This window comes from Calidris pugnax, unplaced genomic scaffold, assembly GCF_001431845.1.
Source record: "Calidris pugnax isolate Ruff unplaced genomic scaffold, ASM143184v1 scaffold5, whole genome shotgun sequence".
Lineage (NCBI taxonomy): Eukaryota > Metazoa > Chordata > Aves > Charadriiformes > Scolopacidae > Calidris > Calidris pugnax.
Window position 1 is genome coordinate 3,048,673 of NW_015090814.1, and position 24,893 is coordinate 3,073,565.

A 24,893-nucleotide genomic window follows, 5' to 3' on the forward strand; every position below is an offset into this window, starting at 1 on the left:
CAACACAGAGGGGCGTAGGAAGCCTGGAGAGAATATTTTCATAGATATTCAAAGAAGTGTGGCCAGCAGGTCAAGGGATATGATTCTACCCCTCTACTCCACTCTTATGAGACCCCACCTGAAATACTGTGTCCAGCTTTGGAGTTCCCAACATAAAGAGACCATGGACCTGTTGGAGTGGGTCCAGAGGAGACCATGGGGATGTTCAGAGGGCTGGAGACCCTCTGCTGTGAGCACCGGCTGAGAGAGTTGGGGTGGTTCAACCTGGAGAAGAGAAGGCTCCAGGGAGACCTTAAAGCCCCTTCCAGTCCTTAAAGGGGCTCCAGGAGAGATGGGGAGGGACTCCTGATCAGGGAGGGAAGCCATAGGACGAGGGGGGACAGTTTTAAACTGAAAGAGGGGAGATTTAGATGAGATCTTGAGAAGAAATTCTTTGCTGATTCTGTTTGGGAAAGAGAGCTGGTGGGGTTTGTGAGGAGGGGGTGGCTTTGGTCACCATGCTGTGTCCTGTGCTGGAGTGCAGCTGAGGGGGAATTTACCTGGCTATAGGGACACTGGGGAAGGCAGTTATCCCAGTAGTGGGACAGGTCAGGCTTTATTTTCTGAAGCTTAGGCGATGGCAGTGTTTGGTACACAATAGGGCTATAGCTTAGTCCCTCCTAATCATGTTTGGTGTCCTTCCCTTCTAGCCCGGGGAACTCTGGGTCCAGAGAGAGACAGTGCATCTGTCTGTGTGTTCTTTTAATCCCTTCTTGCTGAAGATTTCAAGGGATGGAGCAGTAATCATGTAAGACTAATCCTAAAGACACTGGGAATCCCTACTATAAATTCTCTTTCAATTTGTGCTTAAAATTTGTTACTTCAGGCCACTAAACACCTCCCACCAGCTGCACGCGGAGGCACTGTGTGCACTGGTATCCACTTACTCCTCTTTCAGGTGTTGATCTCTGCCCTCTGAAAGCCAGTTCTGTGGACTCCTTCAGGGGATCTTTCATGAGCTATGAGCGTTGCTTCCTCATCAGCCCAATAATTCTGTCTTGTCCTTTACCAGGTTTCTGAATCTGTTTTTGAAGACTTAAGTGGCATTTCGTATTGGTCATCTGTAGAGAGGACAAAGGACTTTGTAGACAAAAATCCATAAGAGAGTAAAACAGATATCTATATACAAAATACCATATTTTGGTCTGGTAATTCTCTGTCTAAATTCAGCAAAGTATGAGACTTTTTTTAAAAAATAAAATTGCAGAGGTGTGGCTAATACACAATGTCAGCTTCCAAAACAAAACTATATTTGTGAACGTTTTATCTCTGGGAATCAGAGTTGATCTTCTGTGTATGTGGATGGAAATAACTTGATCTTGGGAAGGCTTAAGTTAGTGCTACAGGAGGAAAGAGCAGAGCAGGAAAGTCAGATTTAAAGATATTGCCCAGTTTCACACTTCTAACAGCTGTGACAGACTTCCCAGATAAGGGAGATGTCTAAGTCTGGTTTTTGATAGGCTGGTTATACCTATAAAACACATAAGGGGAGTTAAATTAAATGCAAGCTTTAACTTCGTGGGTTAGGGAATTGGGCAGTGAAATAATTCACTGAGCATTCCACTAGAGCATTCTTCAGGAATTTACTTTGGGAATGTAGTATGCTTCAGCCTTTGGGAAGAACTTTCAACTCAATAGTAGTATTTTTAAAATTTCTAAAACCCTTAAAGAATTGTATAGTTGGAAAAAGAGACTGTTTATTTTCATTTCATATGGCTTTGTTAATACATACCTGTATTATTATCATAGTGTGGTCAGTTCTAATATGATTTCTTCACAGTTTATTCCAACATTTTGATAAAGAGAGCGAAGATCTTTCTTGGAAGATGCATCCTGAAATACAGAAAATGAGAGAAATTGCCCTTATTTACCTTGACAGAAGTGGCGGCCTTCAGAAATTTGTGCAGGATTGCAAAAAATATAATGGTATTACTCACTAAATAGATACTCTGTTAAATTCATACAAAATATTGCACGAGTCTCTGTTATTTTTATTTAAAGTATTTTCTGCTTCACAGACTCCAAACAAAGCTATGCTGTTTATCGTTTCATTATTTCAATAAATCCTTCTGATATTGCTGAATTAGATGCAACTCTTGGAAACTACATTCTTCATAATCCCATCCAAGCTGCACAGATTTTTCAGTCAGTAAGTGTCTATTTATAGACAAGCGTAGACAAAAGTACATCGTCTGATGTTTTAACTAGATTTTCCTTTCTAAAATGAAGTTATTTTTCAATCACAGGTATGTTTCATAGCTATTAAGACGTTATCCTTAATTGAACAAATGCAGACAGAAGCCCAGGTGAGCCTGCGTTGTTTTCCTCCATTTAGATCTTAAATCTTTTAAGTATAGTGAAGTATTAGGAAATATTGCTTTTGTTTTAGCTCTTCAGTTTTCGTTTTCCCTTTGGTTGTAGTATTATCGGTAATTAAAAATAGCTGGAAGTCTCACCCAACCATATTGCAGGAATTTTGAGGTAATGAATATGAAACAGAATTATTCTTACACTTCATGAGTTTCTGAATTTTTTTTTTTAATAATAGGTATTGTGTATTAGTAAAGCAGTTTTAAATAAAAAATAATAATGGTATTAATGGAATTTTGTCTTTCTCTTGTTAGATTAGTATACTGCTGAAACCAACACATTTGCCACCTTTATCAAGTTATGTGCTCAGTCTTTCTGCGTTTCCCTTTAATTACACATCCCAGAGATTTTACATGTCTGAAGGAATAGCCATCGCAATGGGCACTGTGACAAAATACACACAAGGAGCAAGATTTCTTTGTACTGAGGAAACCTGTCCGTTTTCTGAAGGTAGTAAAAAAAAAAAAAATAATTACTGTTTCAAAAACTTTTTTTAAGAATTTTGGTAATTTCCAATAGGAAACTCTGCCATCTTGTGGTCGATCTTACTGTTTCAAAAACTTTTTAAGGATTTTGGTAATTTCCAATAGGAAACTCTGCCATCTTGTGGTCGATCTCTAATAAATTATAAATTATAGAGATCATTATAGTGGAAGCATAGTATATGAACATATGCTCCTCTGAAAAAACACATGATAAATTTAGAATTTAACTGCCCAGTATTTTAATAATTTCTATTCTTAATGGGAAATTTAAAATGAAAGCCAAGTACCCATTTTAAATGTTTGGTAAATTAATATTTAATACTTTAACTTTTTTAGGATATAGGTACATAAGAGTGCATATGCCTGGAGCTACAGAGTCTGCCACAGTGAGGAGTGATTTTGTGTGTAGTTTGTGTTCTTCACCACTGCAGGAAGACATGAAATTTAGAGTACTTGGTGGTAGGATCTATGTAGTTTTATTTTTAGATCTATTACCTTCCTACTTCTGTTAAATAATAAGTAAAAAAACCTGGTTAAGTAGAAAAAGCTCCAAAATACACCAGTCATTAAAAAAAACAAACTATCAAAAAAAACCCCAAACAAACAAAGTTTTAATGTTTTCAAGAGAACTAACCTTTTCTTTTTCTTTTATTTTGAAAGATAAACAAATAGTTGAAATGATTGATGCAAAAGTTCTCAATGCTTTGAAAGGATTTTCCAGCGATAAATCACATTTTAGGATTCAGGCATTTACAGTTTTCCTGAGAGGTAAGCTGAATTGTGGAGATTTGTCAAAAAAAAACTTTTACAATTGAACTGTAATAATTCCTTGCATTTTCTTTTTATCCAGAGAAATGGATCTATAAATAGTGAAAGTCATAATTCATATTGCAGTTCTTTAACAAAATTAGGGGGGAAAATATATAAAATTAGCTGGGTGATTAAACAGGTGATTGAAGAGTGCATGTGGCAAAACTGTTGTGTTCACTTATATACCCTTATTTAAATAAACTCTGCAGTGTCACATTCTAACTGTAGCTTGTTTTTTTTCCTCCTTTCCACTTCCTTTGGCCATACTGTATTGTACTAACTTCACAGCTTTTTAACATCCTTCCTCAATCTAGCTGTTTTCCACATTCCATCAGGATTTTTGGCTTCTACTACCACTACCTTCCACTGCAAATGTTAAATGATTTTCATGTGCCAATCTAATGTGACTTTCCAGCTGAAATAGCAGCTCAACAACATGCTTTCATTAATTCTCTTTAAAAAAAAAAAAAAGAAACAAAACAAAAAAGTGAACCCTGCCATTCCAAAATAGCTCCAAAATAATGAGAAACACTTAAAAACTGCCACTATAAGTGTATTGTTATAAAACAAGAGTCTATGGGTTATGCATGTGCTAAATGGGTTTCACAGCTGAGATTCATATTTGCTTGGACCTAACTCTCATGTCCAAAAAATAAATGTGACTTTTTGATTTTAAAAAAAAAAAACGCACAAAAATACAAAGGTTCCCAAAACTATTTGTGTGTCTCTTTGAAATCTGTTAAGTTTGGATCTCCTTTTTATTGTGTTTTTTTCTCTGTTTTATAGCTGATGATGTTGTCACAAGTATCAGAACAGGAATGCATATTTGCAAACAACTGTCCGCTTTCTTTTTGATGCAGAACTAAACACATCATCCATTTTCTGTATCAGGAATCTACTTTTCCTCACCCAGTGTACCTTCCTTGCTTTTTATATTAATTAATTAGAATTGTATGCTTCATTTTCTTCTGGTCTGTTATGGTGAACCACATATCCAATTGTTGTTTTCTGCAATTAAATCATAAAATTGAACTTTCCATAGTTTGGAGAAGAAAACTCTTCTGATCATGTCTTTAAAACTGTTTTTATGCCCTAACTCATCTGCAGGTTCCTGTCTTCCCCACCACCACCTTTTCTTTTTTATATTATTATTACTTTTTATTTCCAGATGAACTGGCCAATAAAATGGAAATAGGAAACCACTACAAGATTATAGGAATTCCTGCTTGTGTACAAAATGGCTTACAAGCTACAGCATGTATAGAAGTCAATAGTGTACAGCTCTGTAAACCAAATGGTAAGAAAGAGTCCTTAAAAATTGGCTAAAAAAGTTGGAAAACCTTCTGGAACAAAATCCTGAGAACTAGCATGGTTTTCTATTATCTAGAGGTCCAGATTATGAAACCACTCTGGGACTTTCCTCTCTGTCTGAAATGTACCTTACTGTTATTTGAGAATATCTTCTTTAACTATATTTTTATTGATTGCAGTTCCTCACCTTCTCTTTCCAACTTCTTCCATCCATTGGAAGGTACTTTGAAATGATACATTAAATGAACCTGGTATTTCAGTTTGTTATTCCTTTCTGATTCCATCCATTTTAGCTGATTGTGTCTACTACCTTTTTAGTATTTTTATTAATATTACCAGATGTTTACATTCTGAATTTATACTTAATACATAGTTATTTGTTGTTTGTAGGGTTTGTATCAAACCAGAATGGTGATTTGTTGTGATACATCTGCATCACTCTCTTAGGAAGTGTTTGTTAACCTGTGCTTTGTTTTAATTAGGTCCTGCTTTTGTCGGTGACAATTTTAAGTATCTGCTCTCACTGGCTTCAAGTTCATGCTGGAGGTTCACTGCCATCCTTGCCAATATCTTTGCTTCTCAAGTGGTCCCACCAGGCACTTACAACACTCTTAAACTGGCAATATTGCTGAGCCTGGTACAGACAGGTGAAAAAGAAAATGCAGATTATCTGGATCTGTTGGTTGTGACAAGTGACACGCTAGTAATTGATAGGTAAAGACATTCCTTATTTTCCATGTAAATTAGAATTAAAAACACGAGTGTTTTTAAAGATGGTAATAGGATCTGTCTTGTGTGAAAGGCTAAAGAGACTATATTTTAAAAGAACATACAGGACTCTGACTTAGTAAAAATACTCAATTTTTATTCCTGGGACATTGTTATTTCTTTCAAGTGATAAATCTAGATCAGAACTTCACTTAAAATAAAGCCCCTCAACGCTCTCATAATGATCTAAAGATTTTAATACTAGCACTCTTTAGTAGAGCTCAAACAGAACATTTTTCTAAAATCAGAACTGAAGGCTGTCCTGGAAGCTGGTAAGAAAAGCCAAGGGCTTAACTTTTCAAACCTTGTGTCACTTTGAGCCTTTTCATCACCAATTTCCAGCTATCAGCATTTTAATTTAATAACAGCATGTAAGTAGATACTTACATCTTTATCACTCTCACAAAAAATACACTGATAAGGTATCAAAAGCAATGTACATCTTTACATGTGTAGCTCATAAATCTGGTGTTTGTTGCCTTTAACAAAATATTTTTCTGTGCATGTGATGTTTTTACCCTTTCACATACCTATAAACTGCTAACACATTTTCACATATACTGCAGAAGAGTACAATACACTCAGCTTTACATTTACATTAATTTAAATACAACTACTTTCTCCTTTGCCAACTCAAAAGAGGGCTTCATTTTTATTTTTGAGAAAGACATTGGAAAGTGACATGAATTTTAGTTTCATGTAAGAGCCCTTAAAAAAAATTCACTAGTATCTTGTGGAAAAAAAGACACTTGAACCATTTCAAAATTTAGCTGCAGAAATTACTACAAATTTGAAAAAAATGTGGGCTGCAGGATTTTTTTTCCCTGGGCTTGAGTAAGATTTCATGAGAGAAATCATAGGAACTAGAGAGTGTTAATATTAAAATTTACACACAGTAAATTTTCTGCTGTGCACTGTCTGCAGGTGCACAATGTATTTCATTGTCACAGAGTCACAGAATGATGTGGGGTTGGAAGGGACCTCTGGAGATCATCCACTCCAACCCCCTGCCAGAGCGGGGTCACCCAGAGCAGGTCCCACAGGAACGTGTCCAGGTGGGTTTGAATGTCTCCAGAGAAGGAGACTCCACCACCTCTCTGGGCAGCCTCTGCCAGGGCTCTGCCACCCTCACAGGAAAGAAGTTCCTCCTCATGTTTAGGTGGAACTTCTTACATTCAAGTTTGTGCCCATTTCCTCTTGTCCTGTCACTGGGCACCACTGGAAAAAGCCTGGCCCCATCCTCCTGACACCCACCCTTTCAGTATTTATAGGTGTTGATCAGATCCCCCCTCAGTCTTCTCTTCTCCAGACTAAAAAGACTCAAGTCCCTCAGCCTCTTCTCATAAGAGAGATGCTCCAGGCCCCTCATCATCTTTGTGGCCTCTGCTGTACCCTCTCCAGCATTTCCTTGCTGGAGGTCTCTCAGTGGCCTGTCAAAGTAGGCATTTGCTATGTCATATTTTTATTGGTACAATAGCATATTTATTAATAATTATTAATTTGAATTAACAATTTTCTCCATTGTTGATAGTAGGATAAATCATGCTCTGACATATTAAAGTCATTAGGAGCCTTTGATTGTGGAAGACAGACAATTTGCAACCTTTTTGTGCCAAGGACCATAGTACAGGGGGTGGAAAAGAAATTCCATACCCGCTTTCTCAAAAAGAATTGGGGAGGGGGGGGGTGGATTTAATGCTGGCATTAAATCCACAGGTTTTCATTTTTCCCAGCTGACCAGGATTGCTAATCCCCTGCCCTTTTAAATCACTGGAAAAGTTCATCTAGAATAGGAACAGGAGATAACAACACGGAGTTACATTATGAGACTGCTTTGACTTCTTAATAATTACTTCTGTTGCAAACCATGATGGGATTTGCCTCATATGTTAAATCCATGAGGGTTTTTTTTGTTGTTCCAAAGTGAGTCTGAATATATATTAATACCAGTATAAAGTATTAATTACAATATTAAGTTCTTAAAGTTTTGAAATGCTGAACAATGATTTAACAATTTATGACTGACTGAATTATTTAACCCTCTAGGCTGCTGAATTACAGCGTGTGTCTCCTGCCTCGAGGTGTCCGACACCCGCCGTCGAGTGACATCTTTCCTTCTGTGTCCAAGGACAGACACGGGACGGGAAGCGCCAGTATCCAGGCCTGCAGTGCTGTGCTGGCCAAGGGTGGGGTCTGTTACATTGGAGACTTATCTTCATATAAAAAGGATAAACTTGAACTCTTGCAGTCTGGTAAGCTCCCACTTAGCCACAAGTTTGTTTGTTCTGCTCCCTTGTTTGTTACTAAGTTTGTTCCCCGCTTTATGGCCCTCAAATGCTGAGAAAATCTATAAGCTATTTTTAACCAGTCTGTGTAAGAAACAAGGACAAAAGAGCCAAGGTCATATAAGGTGACATTTGAATCACAGAATGGTTTGGGTTGGAAGGGACCTTCAAGATCATCCAGTTCCAACCCCCTGCCCTGGGCAGGGACACCTCCCACCAGCCCAGGTTGCTCCAAGCCCCATCCAGCCTGGCCTTGAACCCCTCCAGGGATGGGGCAGCCACAGCTTCTCTGGGCAACCTCTTCCAGTGTCTCACCACCCTCACAGCAAAGAATTTCTTCCTGAGATCTCATCCCAATCTCCCCTCTTTCAGTTTAAAACCCTTCCCCCTCATCCTATGGCTCCCCTCCCTGATCCAGAGTCCCTCCCCATCTCTCCTGGAGCCCCTTTAGGGACTGGAAGGGGCTCTAAGGTCTCCCTGGAGCCTTCTCTTCTCCAGGTTGAACCCCCCCAACTCTCTCAGCCTGTCCCCACAGCAGAGGGGCTCCAGCCCTCTGAGCATCTTTGTGACCCTCTGCTGGCCCCATCCCAACAGGTCCATGTCCTTCCTGTGCTGAGGACTCCAGAGCTGGACACAGAGCTCCAGGTGGGGTCTCCCCAGAGCGGAGCAGAGGGGCAGAATCCCCCCCTGGCCCTGCTGGCCACGCTGCTGGGGATGCAGCCCAGGATGGGGGTGGCTTTCTGGGCTGCCAGCGCACGTTGCTGGCTCATGTTGAGCTTCTCATCCACCAACACTCCCAAGTCCTTCTTCTCAGGGCTGCTCTCCAGCCATTCTCCGCCCAACCTGTATTTGTGACTGGGATTGCCGCATCCCAGGTACAGGACCTTGCACTTTGTTTGGTTGAACTTCATGAGGTTTGCACAGGCCCACCTCTCAAGCCTGTCCAGGTCCCTCTGGATGGCATCCCTTCATTCCAGCGTGTCAACTGTGCCACACAGCTTGGTGTCATTGGCAAACTTGCTGAAGGTGCACTCAATCCCACTGTCCATGTTGCCAACAAAGATGTTACACAACACTGCTCCCAGTACTGACCCCTGAGGGACACCACTCATCACTGGCTTCCACTTGGACATTGAGACATTGACCACAACCCCTTGTGTGTGGCTGTCCAGCCAGTTCCTGATCATCTCTCCAGTTTAGAGACCAGGATGTCGTGTGGGACAGTTCTACACAGCCTGCTACACAGGCTCCACCATAGAGAGGGCACTGACCATGACATTTCAGTGAAATACATAATTGTGACCAGTTTCAGAGAGTTGGGGGTGGGGATGGGACTGGAATTTCTGGTTAAACTCGATCATTTACGTTAACTGACATATTTTTGTCCTGTCCTAGTGCTGGAGAGCAGAACGACAACGGTGTTCATTCCTGGGAAGAAGTATGGAGAAGAGGCCGACCAACAAGTTACTATTTCAATTCAGACCAATTTTTGGTCTTTTATAGATGTGGATTCTTCCTCCAAGAAACATATACAAAAGGAGAATTTTTTAATTGGACAGATGGTAAAGCACATGCCTTGCTGCCACAGTAACTATTACAGCAGTCGTTTGTGTTTACGGTTATTTCAACTTATAAAATAACAAGAACAATCAAATTTGTTAGTATTTCCCAAAAAGTCATAACTTAAGTGACTTTAAATCAAGTACCTTCTAAAATGAGCTGGGTTTTTAGTAGGTATCATTTATTTTATAAATATAAATATTTATAAAAGCTTTTGACAACAAGTACTGAAACAAAATGTTACTCTATATTTTAGGTAATTAATTGGATAATCTTGCAGGATTCTGTATATATTGATATTGAACAGTTCAGACTGAAAAAAAAAAATACAAAAAAAACTATTAACAGTAGGTAATATGCCAAGTTTCAGGGCTTCATAGCACAAGGAAGTCACCCAGTCAGCGACAAGTATAACTGCACAGTATTTGGGGAAAGTCTCCATAATTCCTGAATTATGGAAAAAAAACTACTTGCAATTTACAGAAATGCTTGGACCGGGGCAATAGGTATTGTGTTCATGCCCCCAGTATTTTTTTATTTGATGTGCTTCTATTCATCTTGTAGGATTTCACTGTCTAAGGCTCACACTAAACTAAGTTTAAGAAAGAAAGTTCTTGAGGAAGATGCGCTGATTGCCATCTTGTTACTTGAATCATCTCTTATCCTAAAACACGGTAATTAACGTTATTAACTTGGTCTTTAGTCTGGGGTACATAGTTTCTGTATTTGTGTCAGATTGGGAACAGTCTCTATGGAGTGATGGCAGTGACAGTTGGTTTTTTTCAAATGGAAGTGCAGGATTCCCCCTGGTGAAGGAAGGCTGAGACGGGACAGTGTAGTCCCAGTGCTGTGTGAAAGGGGCCCCAGGGAAACAGAAGACAAGGGTTAGATTTGGTTGGTTTTTTTGTTTATCTATCTAGCATTACATTTATTAACACGCAAATTTGGCACCGAGACAAGAATTCACAGAATTGCCTGGGTTGGAAGGGACCTTTAAGATTATCTAGTCCAACCATCACAGAGCTCCAGGTGGGGTCTCCCCAGAGCGGAGCAGAGGGGCAGAATCCCCCCCTGGCCCTGCTGGCCACGCTGCTGGGGATGCAGCCCAGGATGGGGGTGGCTTTCTGGGCTGCCAGCGCACGTTGCTGGCTCATGTTGAGCTTCTCATCCACCAACACTCCCAAGTCCTTCTTCTCAGGGCTGCTCTCCAGCCATTCTCCGCCCAACCTGTATTTGTGACTGGGATTGCCGCATCCCAGGTACAGGACCTTGCACTTTGTTTGGTTGAACTTCATGAGGTTTGCACAGGCCCACCTCTCAAGCCTGTCCAGGTCCCTCTGGATGGCATCCCTTCATTCCAGCGTGTCAACTGTGCCACACAGCTTGGTGTCATTGGCAAACTTGCTGAAGGTGCACTCAATCCCACTGTCCATGTTGCTGACAAAGATGTTACACAGCACAGGTCCCAGTGCTGACCCCTGAGGGACACCACTCATCACTGGCTTCCATTGGACATTGAGCCATTGACCACAACCCCTTGTGTGTGGCTGTCCAGCCAGTTCCTGATCATCTCTCCAGTTTAGAGACCAGGATGTTGTGTGGGACAGTTCTACACAGCCTGCTACACAGGCTCCACCATAGAGAGGGCACTGACCAGGACATTTCAGTGAAATACATAATTGTGACCAGTTTCAGAGAGTCAAGGACAGGATGGGACTGGAATTTCTGGTTAAACTCGATCATTTACGTTAACTGACATATTTTTGTCCTGTCCTAGTGCTGGAGAGCAGAACGACAACGGTGTTCATTCCTGGGAAGAAGTATGGAGAAGAGGCCGACCAACAAGTTACTATTTCAATTCAGACCAATTTTTGGTCTTTTATAGATGTGGATTCTTCCTCCAAGAAACATATCCAAAAGGAGAATTTTTTAATTGGACAGATGGTAAAGCACACGCCTTGCTGCCACAGTAACTATTACAGCAGTCGCTTGTGTTTACGGTTATTTCAACTTATAAAATAACAAAAACAATCAGATTTGTTAGTATTTCCAAAAAGTCACAACGTAAGTGACTTTAAATCAAGTATCTTCTAAAATGAGCTGTTTTTTTAGTAGGTATCATTTATTTTATACATATAAATATTTATAAAAGCTTTTGACAACAAGTACTGACACAAAATGTTACTCTATATATTTTAGGTAATTAATTGGATAATCTTGCAGGACTCAGTATATATTGATATTGAACAGTTCAGACTGAAAAAAAAAAAGTACAGTGTTTCTACAAGCCAAAAGGCCAAAATCAAGTCATTTGTTTTCTTTCTCTGGGTCTTCTGTTTAGGATGTGAGTTTGATTCCCTCTAACCTTCTCGATGTTTTTGGGCTTCTGATATACAACGAGTCTCCTTCGTGCCGACTGTCTTCTCCTGTCGTACAGCACATCTTGAAAAAAGCCCTGAATCCTGAAGCCATGCTGTACAAAGCCTCCCAGCAGTTCAGGATGCAGGATTATGAGGAGGTAACAGTTACTACCCAGTAGTTTTGAAATGCGTTGTACTTGGGAATCTCATCCTGTTTCTGGAATCAGAAAGGTCTCTCTGCACATTCTGCTTATTTTTAACCCCGTCAATACTCACTTCCTACCTTTTCCCCCCCTGCCGTATTCCCACGAGCATTAAAAGGATCATTGAAAATATTGGCTTCAGTTCTTCAAAAGGGCCAACATAATAAATTCAGTTTGATCTTCACGGAATCATGGAATTGTAAGAGTTGGAAGGGACCTTCTAGAGATCATCCAGTCCAACTCCCCTGCCAAAGAAGGGTTGCCCAGAGCACATTACACAGGAGCACCCAGGTGGGGCTTGAAGATCTCCAGAGAAGGGGACTCCACACCCTCCCTGGGCAGCCTCTTCCAGGGCTCTGGCACCCTCACCCCAAAGAAGTTCTTCCTCAGATTTGAGTGGAACTTCCCATGTCCCACCTTGTGCCCGTTGACCCTCGTCCTGTCACTGGGAACCACTGAAAAGAGTCCAGCTCCATCCTCCCTTAACCCACCCTTTAGATCCTTGTCAGCATTAATAAGGTCTCCCCTCAGCCTTCTCTTCTCCAGGCTAAAGAGTCCCATCTCTCTCAGCCTTTCCTCATAAGGGAGATGCTCCAATCCCTCCATCATCTTAGTTGCCCTTCGCTGGACTCTCTCCAGCAGTTCCCTGTCTCTTTTGAACTGGGGAGCCCAGAACTGGACGCAGGATTCCAGTTGTGGCCTCCCCAGTGCAGAGCAGAGGGGCAGAATGACCTCCCTTGACCTGCTGGCCACACTCTTCCCTACACAGCCCAGGATTCCATCTTGTTTCTGGAAAACACACTAGGTTAACATTCATATAGAATCATAGAATGGTTAGGGTTGGAAGGGACCTCAAAGATCATCGAGTTCCAACCCCCAATATGAGAACTCCAATACCTACTTTTGATCAGAATAGTTTACAATCAGTAGTAAAAGTTAATTATTCCATTTGAAATAAACTGTCAATATCTCTAGCATAATTAACAGATGATTGTGTTTAGTATCTGAGATCTCTCCTCGTGCGTAGCTGAATGGTGACTGCTGTCTTTATATCTCTATTGGTAGAGCTTATTGTCCTGAGTATATTACTGGTATGTTAAAAGGTGTGAAAAAATGTAAATTCTTTATTTTCCAGTTAAATACTTAAAACGCATCCCCTCTCTCTAGTTTATTTTGTTTGCCAAGAATCTGCACGTTGAGCTGAGTCCCGAAGCAGAAAACCTCATTCAGGGCTACTACGTCGCCAGTCGCAGAGTGAGAAGAGACTCCCTCCATGGATCCACCTTATCCTCATCCGCACTGAAAATCCTGTGTGTCCTGCTCCTCACAGTACAGGGAACAGATCTACCTTTCAAATAGAAACTGTGCTAACCTGCCTAAAAGCTTCTTAAATCAAAACCTAGACGAGGCTCTTCAGTTTTGAAAAGTTCAAGAATAAAGAATCTTATCTATTATTTATCAACACTGTTCATTTTCTATATTGATGTTGCCAAAAAAAAAAAAAGTGTTAAGAACTTCACTGGGCAAATCCTAGTAATTAAGTAACAATTATCAGTCTTAAAGCTTTGTAGGAAAAACAAAAATGGGATTTAAGTTATGACAGCTTTGTATTATGCAAGAAAAAAAAAGTGTAACTGCGCAGTATTTGGGGGAAGTCTCCATAATTCCTGAATTATGGAAAAAAAACTACTTGCAATTTACAGAAATGCTTGGACCGGGGCAATAGGTATTGTGTTCATGCCCCCAGTATTTTTTTATTTGATGTGCTTCTATTCATCTTGTAGGATTTCACTGTCTAAGGCTCACACTAAACTAAGTTTAAGAAAGAAAGTTCTTGAGGAAGATGCGCTGATTGCCATCTTGTTACTTGAATCATCTCTCATCCTAAAACACGGTAATTAACGTTATTAACTTGGGTCTTTAGTCTGGGGTACATCATCACTTCTGTATTTTTGTCAGTTTGGAAACAGTTTCTATGGAGTGATGGCAGTGACAGTTGGTTCTTTCCACATGGAAGTGCAGGATTCCCCCTGGTGAAGGAAGGCTGAGACGGGACAGCGGAGTCCCAGTGCTGTGTGAAAGGGGCCCCAGGGAAACAGAAGACAAGGGTTAGATTTGGTTGGTTTTTTTGTTTATCTATCTAGCATTACATTTATTAACACGCAAATTTGGCACCGAGACAAGAATTCACAGAATTGCCTGGGTTGGAAGGGACCTTTAAGATTATCTAGTCCAACCATCAACCTAACACTGACAAAAACCATCACTAAACCATGTCACTGAGCACTATTATTAATTATGATGCAACACTTCACAATGGTAACACACACGATTGCATTACTAAGTAATTTGTGTTGTTTTTTTTTCCTTCAAAGGCCTGGCAGAAGCTATCACATCTTTTAGCATAAGCCTTAATTTTACACAGGAGCACCCAGGTGGGGCTTGAAGATCTCCAGAGAAGGGGACTCCACACCCTCCCTGGGCAGCCTCTTCCAGGGCTCTGGCACCCTCACCCCAAAGAAGTTCTTCCTCAGATTTGAGTGGAACTTCCCATGTCCCACCTTGTGCCCGTTGACCCTCGTCCTGTCACTGGGAACCACTGAAAAGAGTCCAGCTCCATCCTCCCTTAACCCACCCTTTAGATCCTTGTCAGCATTAATAAGGTCTCCCCTCAGCCTTCTCTTCTCCAGGCTAAAGAGTCCCATCTCTCTCAGCCTTTCCTCATAAGGGAGATGCTCCAATCCCTCCATCATCTTAGTTGCCCTTCGCTGGACTCTCTCCAGCAGTTCCCTGTCTCTTTTGAACTGGGGAGCCCAGAACTGGACGCAGGATTCCAGTTGTGGCCTCCCCAGTGCAGAGCAGAGGGGCAGAATGACCTCCCTTGACCTGCTGGCCACACTCTTCCCTACACAGCCCAGGATTCCATCTTGTTTCTGGAAAACACACTAGGTTAACATTCATATAGAATCATAGAATGGTTAGGGTTGGAAGGGACCTCAAAGATCATCGAGTTCCAACCCCCAATATGAGAACTCCAATACCTACTTTTGATCAGAATAGTTTACAATCAGTAGTAAAAGTTAATTATTCCATTTGAAATAAACTGTCAATATCTCTAGCATAATTAACAGATGATTGTGTTTAGTATCTGAGATCTCTCCTCGTGCGTAGCTGAATGGTGACTGCTGTCTTTATATCTCTATTGGTAGAGCTTATTGTCCTGAGTATATTACTGGTATGTTAAAAGGTGTGAAAAAATGTAAATTCTTTATTTTCCAGTTAAATACTTAAAACGCATCCCCTCTCTCTAGTTTATTTTGTTTGCCAAGAATCTGCACGTTGAGCTGAGTCCCGAAGCAGAAAACCTCATTCAGGGCTACTACGTCGCCAGTCGCAGAGTGAGAAGAGACTCCCTCCATGGATCCACCTTATCCTCATCCGCACTGAAAATCCTGTGTGTCCTGCTCCTCACAGTACAGGGAACAGATCTACCTTTCAAATAGAAACTGTGCTAACCTGCCTAAAAGCTTCTTAAATCAAAACCTAGACGAGGCTCTTCAGTTTTGAAAAGTTCAAGAATAAAGAATCTTATCTATTATTTATCAACACTGTTCATTTTCTATATTGATGTTGCCAAAAAAAAAAAAAGTGTTAAGAACTTCACTGGGCAAATCCTAGTAATTAAGTAACAATTATCAGTCTTAAAGCTTTGTAGGAAAAACAAAAATGGGATTTAAGTTATGACAGCTTTGTATTATGCAAGCAAAAAAAACTATTAACAGTAGGTAATATGCCAAGTTTCAGGGCTTCATAGCACAAGGAAGTCACCCAGTCAGCGACAAGTATAACTGCACAGTATTTGGGGAAAGTCTCCATAATTCCTGAATTATGGAAAAAAAACTACTTGCAATTTACAGAAGTGCTTGGACCGGGGCAATAGGTATTGTGTTCATGCCCCCAGTATTTTTTTTATTTGATGTGCTTCTGTTCATCTTGTAGGATTTCGCTGTCTAAGGCTCACACTAAACTAAGTTTAAGAAAGAAAGTTCTTGAGGAAGATGCGCTGATTGCCATCTTGTTACTTGAATCATCTCTCATCCTAAAACACGGTAATTAACGTTATTAACTTGGGTCTTTAGTCTGGGGTACATCATCACTTCTGTATTTTTGTCAGTTTGGAAACAGTTTCTATGGAGTGATGGCAGTGACAGTTGGTTCTTTCCACATGGAAGTGCAGGATTCCCCCTGGTGAAGGAAGGCTGAGACGGGACAGTGTAGTCCCAGTGCTGTGTGAAAGGGGCCCCAGGGGAACAGAAGACAAGGGTTAGATTTGGGTTTTGGTTTTTTTTTTTTGTTTATCTAGCATTACATCTGGCACTGAGACAAGAATTCATAGAATTGCCTGGGTTGGAAGGGACCTTTAAGATTATCTAGTCCAACCATCAACCTAACACTGACAAAAACCATCACTAAACCACGTCACTGAGCATTTTTATTAATTATGATGCAACACTTCACAATGGTAACACACATGATTGCATTACTAAGTAATTTGTGTCGGGTTTTTTTCCTTCAAAGTCCTAGGAGAAACTATCACATCTTTTAGCATAAGCCTTAATTATTTTTTTTTTAATTTCCTTAGGCCAGTCTGCACTATGCATAGCACCCAATTCTGTATTTCCATTTGACCTGAGTGATGAAAACTCCCTGCAGCAGAGAGACAGTTACCTCCTGCAGTGCCACCTTTTTTTTTCTTTCCTTAGGCCAGTCTGCACTATGCATAGCACCCAATTCTGTATTTCCATTTGACCTGAGTGATGAAAACTCCCTGCAGCAGAGAGACAGTTACCTCCTGCAGTGCCACCACCAGCTGCTGAAGTTCATTGCTGCTTACGGCCCAGGCATTCACATTAACGCTAACGAAGAATGAAAACTCCCCTCTGTAAGTAGAACCTGAGACTCCTACCTCAGCTTTTTGAGAGACTGCAGTTAAAAATATACAACCAATAAGGCTTTTTTTATTTTTTTAAGTCAGTTCAGTGCTGTTTTGCTAAGGAATAGAGCACAGCTGACAAGATTTATTTAAAAGTGCTGTTTGAAGGCAGGAGTGATGTCTTCATCCTGAGAGGCTGTGGCTTCAGAATAAAGCCTCAACCTGAACTTCCCTTCCTGGCTACCACGGTTCATCCACAGTAAAGCAGGGACTTTAATAAGACTACAACCAGCAATTAAACCAGTTTAGAATCCAATGTTTCACTTCAACTGTGTTAACTCTCCAGTTTTTCTGGTTGCTTCTTTTCAGCTGTGTCACCCAATAAGAGTTAAATAGTTTTAAGTACATTAAAATTCTTTTTTTCTATTGTAAGCCAACTTTCTTAAATTATTGTGTTCTATGTGTCTTTAAACATATAAAAGAATCACTGTACTGCTTGATGTTCTATGTCTTTGTTTGAAATCATAGCAACACAATATTAGATCAGGATTGTGGTGTGCTCTGAAAAAAAGCCTGTGTATTTCCACATTACTTTATTACACAGTGCAGGGGATAGTAGAACCCAGCAGAAAAGTAAAAAAACCTGGTTTTAGGTGATATGGTGGGTTGGCAACTCCACATTGCTGCAAGATCTGTGTGTCTTTAAACATATAAAAGAATCACTGTACTGCATGTTCTATGTCTTTGTTTGAAATCATAGCAACACAATATTAGATCAGGATTGTGGTGTGCTCTGAAAAAAAGCCTGCATATTTCCACATTACTTTATTATACAGTGCAGGGGACAGTAGAACCCAGCAGAAAAGTAAAAAAACCTGTTTTTAGGTGATATGGTGGGTTGGCAACTCCACATTGCTGCAAGAACAAGTATGAAGAACAGCAGACAAAAGATGAGGTCTCTGAGACACAGTATGTGCTTCTCCAACTATGGACTTTCCTGCACTTTACCTTCCTGGTAATATACTGATACTGAGCAAGTTTTACATCCAAGAGGTCCACATTAACAAAAAATAAAAAAAAAACTAACCAAAAAACCAAACAGCACAGAAAATTGTAGAGAGTTCTGGTGAATGAAGTTCTGGATAAGGTGAATAGCAAAGGTTTGGTAGGACTCCTACCCAGGATGTCCCCAGCAGGATCATGGTGCTACTGCTCACACAGCCCCAACAAACAACAACTCCAGTCACTGAAAACAGAAATCCAAGCTTTTATTCATACACACACTGCCTTAAAGATAAGCAGAAAAGCCACTCCCATTAACATTGTAAATACTTATTTAGACAAGATAACATTTAACTTTTCTTTACGCATTTTAACCCCCGGTTTACTCAATTTTGATACATTTATTTGGTACACTTACATATTCACATTAAGAGTGTCCACAAGGCCACCTCCCCTTCTAGAGTGACACTTTCACCTGAACACCATTTGAGGATTATTCACACATTTTCACTCAACAGCTACTCCTCTGCCTCATTTCTGAGGAGCAGGAAGGACCATGAAAGCATTTCCAAGTGAATTAGAGCTCCACGTTTCAGGCTGCTGGTTTCAACCTGAAAAAAAACATAAAAATTCAAAGTTAGTCTGTTTTCTGTATACACTTAATCTTATACAAAGTTATTAACTTTACTGGCATTTCAGATTCAAAGATACACATCAAAGCAGTCAGATGGGTAAACGGCAAAGATGTTTCATCATTATGCCAGCAAGATTCCTTCTACAATAGAGTTAAATAGAATTCCTTTACAAATCACTAGTTTTAACAAGCTTTATTAAGGAATGTTATGTAGAAAAAAAAATAATTCTGCAAAAAGAGCCCAACTTTTTATCCTTGCCTCTCCCCCGTTTTTCCTGTTTTAAGCAAAAATTACAAGCCTAGTAGCAGTATGAGCAGTAAAGGACACAAAGTCAGTCAGTCAGTGGGTGAAAAGCATCCTTGACCAACAGGCCATACCTTCAGCTGATGTAAAAAAGCAACTTACCTTCTTAAACACCCAAAATCCTAGAAGTGGATGGAGCCTACTGTTGGCTGGATGTGCGTACACACAGCTCAAAGACAGCACAGAAGGTCACCCGGTATTTAAATAAAATCAAAAGTGATGGTGACAAATCAAACTGGGAGAACCCTGCCAGTAGCTGGCACATCAGCTCAGCACAAAATTCAGCTCATTAAGCAGCAGAGTCATTATCATTATTGCCAGCAAAGTTTTCCACCCGTGGTGAGACTGGTGTGATTTATTTTTTTTCCAGGTACCAAACACAAGGGGATTTGTTAAGTTTGTCTCAAGAGATGAGCTCTGCTCTAGGAAGTGCAGTAGAATCTTGTTTTTAACTGTTTTAAATAGCACAAAATGGATTTGTTATTGCCAGGAACACAGGCCCCTCCCTGTTACAAGCCCCAGATGCCAAGTATCTTTCTAGAGGTGAAGTTCACTGCCCTGGTCACCCCTTCTTAAACACCCAAAATCCTAGAAGTGGATGGAGCCTACTGTTGGCTGGATGTGCGTACACACAGCTCAAAGACAGCACAGAAGGTCACCCGGTATTTAAATAAAATCAAAAGTGATGGTGACAAATCAAACTGGGAGAACCCTGCCAGTAGCTGGCACATCAGCTCAGCACAAAATTCAGCTCATTAAGCAGCAGAGTCATTATCATTATTGCCAGCAAAGTTTTCCACCCGTGGTGAGACTGGTGTGATTTATTTTTTTTCCAGGTACCAAACACAAGGGGATTTGTTAAGTTTGTCTCAAGAGATGAGCTCTGCTCTAGGAAGTGCAGTAGAATCTTGTTTTTAACTGTTTTAAATAGCACAAAATGGATTTGTTATTGCCAGGAACACAGGCCCCTCCCTGTTACAAGCCCCAGATGCCAAGTATCTTTCTAGAGGTGAAGTTCACTGCCCTGGTCACCTTTCCCTTTGGAATATATTCCAAAAAAACCAATACAGCCAAATGCCAGCAGGGATGGCATTTGGAACACACTGATCTTCAGTCTCTCACTTCCAACAAGCAATTGTTAATTCTTGGTTCCCTCCCCAGTTAAGAACTAGATGCCATGACAAACCTCTCTCCTCTCTGATTCCTTCGGGATTCTGGGATTGCTCCTGCTTTGTTCCGGGGAGCAAGTCTGAAGAGGTTTTACAGCTGCCACGATACCTTCTGTTAGAATTTCAGCCTCTTAACCCTGCACGCAGACAACCATATTCCTCCTCATTCCATCTGTAAGAAAATTGACAAGCTATAAACCAGTTTTAGAGACTTGGAGGCTTTCCCCAACCCTAAATACAGGAAGAAATAATTACTTCTGTAGCTCCAGAATTCACGTGTCATCTTTCTGCTTGCAAAGTTAACGGCGTGGCAGAGTCCAGATTGAAGATTCCCAAAGCCAGCAGTAACCAATTCATCTCTCAACTTCACTTGCTGCCTAAAACAGTGAAAAGAGAGAAAAAAAAAACCTGTCTGATTCAGAGAACTCCACTGCTGAGCCAGTAGCAGAAAGCTCTCCTTGGGGAAAATAAACCAGTCAAAAAAACACCAGCCTCCTGAGCAACCTCATTACCCGGGTAGAAAACTATGGGTGGCATCCCTGGAGACCAAGGTTAAACAGAGGCATGACCCAAAGCCAGCTTCAGGGCAAAAAAAATGACTAATTGCAGGGCTATTATGCTGGTCCTAACAAAGAACCATCGCTGAGGAGAGGATTACCCCAGCAGGTTACAGCCTGCAATGCTCACTCATGTGCCACGCTCTGGAGAACCTGGTGATGAGTTTTCCTGTGGGTTAAGGTCAGGCCCCATGGTCCTGGCAGGAGAGCATGGCCATGGAGACAGCCAACAACCCCATGGGTCCCATCCCTGCTACAACCCACCCATGCCAATGACCCAAAAGGTACAGTCAGGGTCACCACACACCACTTGCCAAATTCCTCCAGGGAAAAAAAAAAAAAGGAGGTAATTTATCTTTAGAATTAGGACAAGCGTTTGATGATGAAAGTGATGTATCAGCAAACCCAAGTCCCTTTAGATGGCCAAGCTGTCATTGCTTTGAAGACTTGATATACCAAGAGTATACCACTCAAAGCAACCACCGCTAGTGGCACATACTAATTAGGCACATACTAATTAGAATCATAGAATGGTTAGAATTGGGAGGGACATTAAAGATCATCCAGTTCCAACCCCCCTGCCCTGGGCAGGGACACCTCCCACCAGACCAGGTTGCTCCAAGCCCCATCCAGCCTGGCCTTGAACCCCTCCAGGGATGGGGCAGCCACAATTAGCTCCATCTTCATCTCCCAAGGCACGGGCAGGTCCCTGAAAGCCTGTGTCGGCCAGCGAGCGTCAGCTCCGACTCATCAGCTCCAGGCTCGGCCCGCTGTTGGCGACTCTTTACAGCCTTTTAAGTGACGGCGAACACTTCACAAAACAGCCCCCGCACACCGCCCCTTCAACCGCTGCCGCTACACGCCTCGCTGGGAACGCCACCACCCGGATTTCTTACGTTGAAGCGAAGGGAACGCTCCCAATTCCTCCCGAAAGCCCGCACCAGGAGCCGCTCTCCCCTCCGCGGCGCCATCTGCTCGCCCCGACAAGCGGCGCGGCCCCCCTCAGGCGGCGGCAGCTCCAGGCCCGGCCGCTCCCGGGAAGGGAACCGAGCCCGCGACCTAGCCCTGCCGGAGGACCCCCCGCCCCGCCGCAGCGGGGTTAAGCTCCGGAGACCCCCCAGGCCGCTCTTCGCCTTGGCGGGAGCCCCACGGGCGGCCGGTACCGCACACGCCATGCCCCCGCCTCCCCCCGCTCCGCGCCGCCACCGTCCCGCTCCTCAGGGCCGCGCAGAAGGGAAGAAGGAAGCGGAGCGATCCCCTTAAATAGTCCGCGCGGCACCGCGGCGCTTTGCGGCGGGGCGGGGCCGGGCCTACCCTGGACGCGCATGCGCACGGGGCGGCGAACCCCCTCCTCCCGCCCCGGTTCCAGTCCCAGCTCCGGTCCCGGGGCCGTTGGGTCCGACGGGGATCCCGTCATAGCGGCGCTTTGGGCCGTGCTGGGGCAGGAGCGTGTTCGGTTTAGAGAGGGGATAATCCATAGCGGCTCGTTGGCGTGAAAATAGGAGCGCGGAAGGGGAAGGGTGTGCTGCGGCCCTGAGGGGAGCTGCGGGCCCTGAGGGGAGCGGCCTGGCTCCTGCCGCACCCCGTGGTGCGTGGCAGTCTGTGGGGGCGATTTCAGTCAGAAAAGTGAAGAATTTATTGCAGGTGGGTTAAGAAAGTAAACAAGATTTACCTGAGATGGAAGCACGGCCACTTTTATTTTGTTGTTGTTCTATATACAACAATATTCTTAATAAACCCCAGTATTTTCAGCCTTAACCCGCTTCCATTCTCACAGCGCAGCCAGGCTCTTAGAAGTCAAAGCCATGGAAAATAAAATCTTTTCGGTGTTGCCCTTCTTTGCACGAGCACAATGAATGCTTTGTGCTAAAGGTCTCCGAGGGAAAAAAAAAGTAGTGGTTGGCAGGGTATGTGTTCAGAGAAAGCAATGCATGGCTGCAGGGCACAGTGCTGTAGTTACTGAGGAAAAAAAAAAACCATCTGTATGCAGCAGGATCCTGCATAGGCAGGTTATTTGGACCAAGAAGGCCAATGGCATCCTGGGGGGCATCAGGAAGAGTGTGAGCAGCAGGTGGAGGGAGGTCATCCTGCCCCTCTGCTCTGCCCTGGGGAGGCCCCATCTGGAGCACTGGGACCAGTTCTGGGCTCCCCAGTTCCAGAAGGACAGGGAACTGCTGGAGAGGGGACAGCAGAGGCTACAGAGATGATGAGGGGCCTGGAGCATCTCTCTGATGAGGAGAGGCTGAGGGACTTGGGGCTTGTTAGACTGGAGAAGACTGAAGGGGGGATCTGATCAACACCTATAAATACTGAAAGGGTGGGTGTCAGGAGGATGGGGCCGGTCTTTTTTCAGTGGTGCCCAGGGACAGGACAAGAGGAAATGGGCACAAACTTGAACATTGGAAGTTCCATCTGAACATGAGGAGGAGCTTCTTTTCTGTGAGGGTGGCAGAGCCCTGGCAGAGGCTGCCCAGAGAGGTGGTGGAGTCTCCTTCTCTGGAGACGTTCAAACCCACCTGGACACGTTCCTGTGGGACCTGCTCTGGGTGGACCTGCTCTGGCAGGGGGTTGGACTGGGTGATCTCCAGAGGTCCCTTCCAACCCCAAATCATTCTGTGATTCTGTGATTTGCTCATGGCCATTCACCATCCCATCGCTCTGAAGGAAATGCTATGATGACAATAGCTTGAGATTTGCAAAGATAAACTTTAAGTTACTCCATGAAAAATGGTTCCTTTTGATAGCAATGTGTGAACGTTGTAGAATTTTATTCCTAAACACGTGTGTATTTCCAGTGCCAAACGCCAAGCTGTTATATTTCAGTACACAAGATACAAACTATTCCTAAGAAATGCAACATCCCATCCAAACAGCAGGTTTGAAGCAAAGGGGGTCAGAGGATCTGTTTTGATCCTGCTGTAAATTTCTGGAAGACAAGAGCTCTTGTACTGCTCAGAGGAAGTGTGTTGCCAAACCTGGGGTCCAGGCTCTGGGAGAAAAGGCATAGACATTTGCAGCTGACGCAGAATAATCGGTCTCAGGGAAAAAAGAAATAAAAATCCCAACTCATAAATATTGGGAGTTCTCCTCACGTTAAAAACTGGTTTTCCTCTGCATATTCTTACTGGCTTTTAGTATGTCTGTAAAATGCTGCAAAAGTCTTTGCATTGTGGCCACAATTTATACCAGCGTTTTGGGTACAAAGTACCTCCTGTCTTTGCTGCTGTAAATACTCCTTTATTGTAGTGAAAGCCTGAGTAGAGCTGTTTTCTCCGTGCCACCCATTCATGACTTTCCATGTTTCTAGCCCTCATTCCTATTCATTTTTCATGCTTCATGATTAAACAGTCAGAATGTTTCAATTGCATTTAATAGAAGAAGCCTTTTAAAACGGGGGGAGGGGAGGTGTTTTTTACATTTTCCTTTTTTTTTTTCCATTTTCCTTTTTTTTTCCATTTTTCACACTTTTCATTTTTTCCTTTTTAATTTTTTTCTCTTTTCCTTTCTTCTTTTTTCCTTTTTTTTCTTTCTTTCATTTTTTTTGTTTTATTTATTTTCCTCTTTTCTTTTTTTTCTTCTTTTTTTTTTCCCTCTCTCTTGCATTCTGTCCCTTCCAGGTGTATCACTTCAGTGCCTGTGAAGTGACCAGCACCTCAGTGCTAGGTAAGAGCATGCAGCTGATGCAAACCATCACTGCATTTTGTGTTTTCTCCGTGCCATTTCGGATGCATGATTCATATGTGGTTTATTTCTATTATCAGACAGCTGCTCTACAGAAGCAGCTCGAGGTTTGACACCAACTTCTGGCTATTTTCACTGGTCCTTTTCCCCCTGACCTGATGCCACTCATTTAGATCTCTGTTACTTACAGAACTAGCCTGAATTCCCTGTGCTTCTACGTTGCTACTTGGTGTTTTATCAGTTCTTAATTAACTTAATTAACTATCGTCACCTTCACGTCTCCTCATTAATATCTCTGAACACAAATAGCTGTCCCAGGAATAAGAGGTTGTACTCACCCCTTTTTACTCCTGTTAAGTACAGTTCTTTAAAAAGTCCGACTCCTATTTATGAGTAGATACTTGTCTGCCCTTTTGTATGCA

The 24,893-nt window shown here is 42.2% G+C and overlaps 1 protein-coding gene and 2 long non-coding RNA genes across 4 annotated transcripts; 2 read left to right on the top strand and 1 right to left on the bottom strand.

Annotated features, from left to right (window-relative positions):
* The first annotated feature begins 721 nt into the window (after window positions 1-721).
* Window positions 722-17,571, top strand: MCMDC2 (minichromosome maintenance domain containing 2). The gene is made up of 15 exons (XM_014939590.1): window positions 722-787; window positions 1,820-1,965; window positions 2,058-2,188; window positions 2,286-2,345; window positions 2,664-2,859; window positions 3,231-3,353; window positions 3,555-3,662; window positions 4,873-5,001; window positions 5,498-5,729; window positions 7,830-8,035; window positions 9,464-9,630; window positions 11,970-12,146; window positions 13,359-13,501; window positions 13,976-14,085; window positions 16,955-17,571. Exons 2-15 carry the CDS (start codon window positions 1,866-1,868, stop codon window positions 17,119-17,121), a joined length of 2,049 nt encoding a protein of 682 aa, XP_014795076.1. The 5' UTR covers window positions 722-787; window positions 1,820-1,865; the 3' UTR covers window positions 17,122-17,571.
* On the top strand, window positions 15,326-16,935 carry LOC106886553. The gene is made up of 3 exons (XR_001411676.1): window positions 15,326-15,645; window positions 16,191-16,300; window positions 16,834-16,935. It is a non-coding gene; the product is annotated as an uncharacterized LOC106886553 (long non-coding RNA).
* Window positions 17,572-18,374: 803 nt separating the features above from the next.
* On the bottom strand, window positions 18,375-21,992 carry LOC106886550. Of its 2 annotated transcripts, XR_001411675.1 has the most exons (4): window positions 21,687-21,992; window positions 20,489-20,610; window positions 20,251-20,405; window positions 18,375-18,737 (listed from the first exon to the last, which is right to left on the bottom strand). It is a non-coding gene; the product is annotated as an uncharacterized LOC106886550 (long non-coding RNA). The 2 variants fall into 2 exon arrangements; XR_001411674.1 differs by having other exon boundaries at window positions 20,489-21,988.
* Between the last annotated feature and the right edge of the window lie 2,901 nt (window positions 21,993-24,893).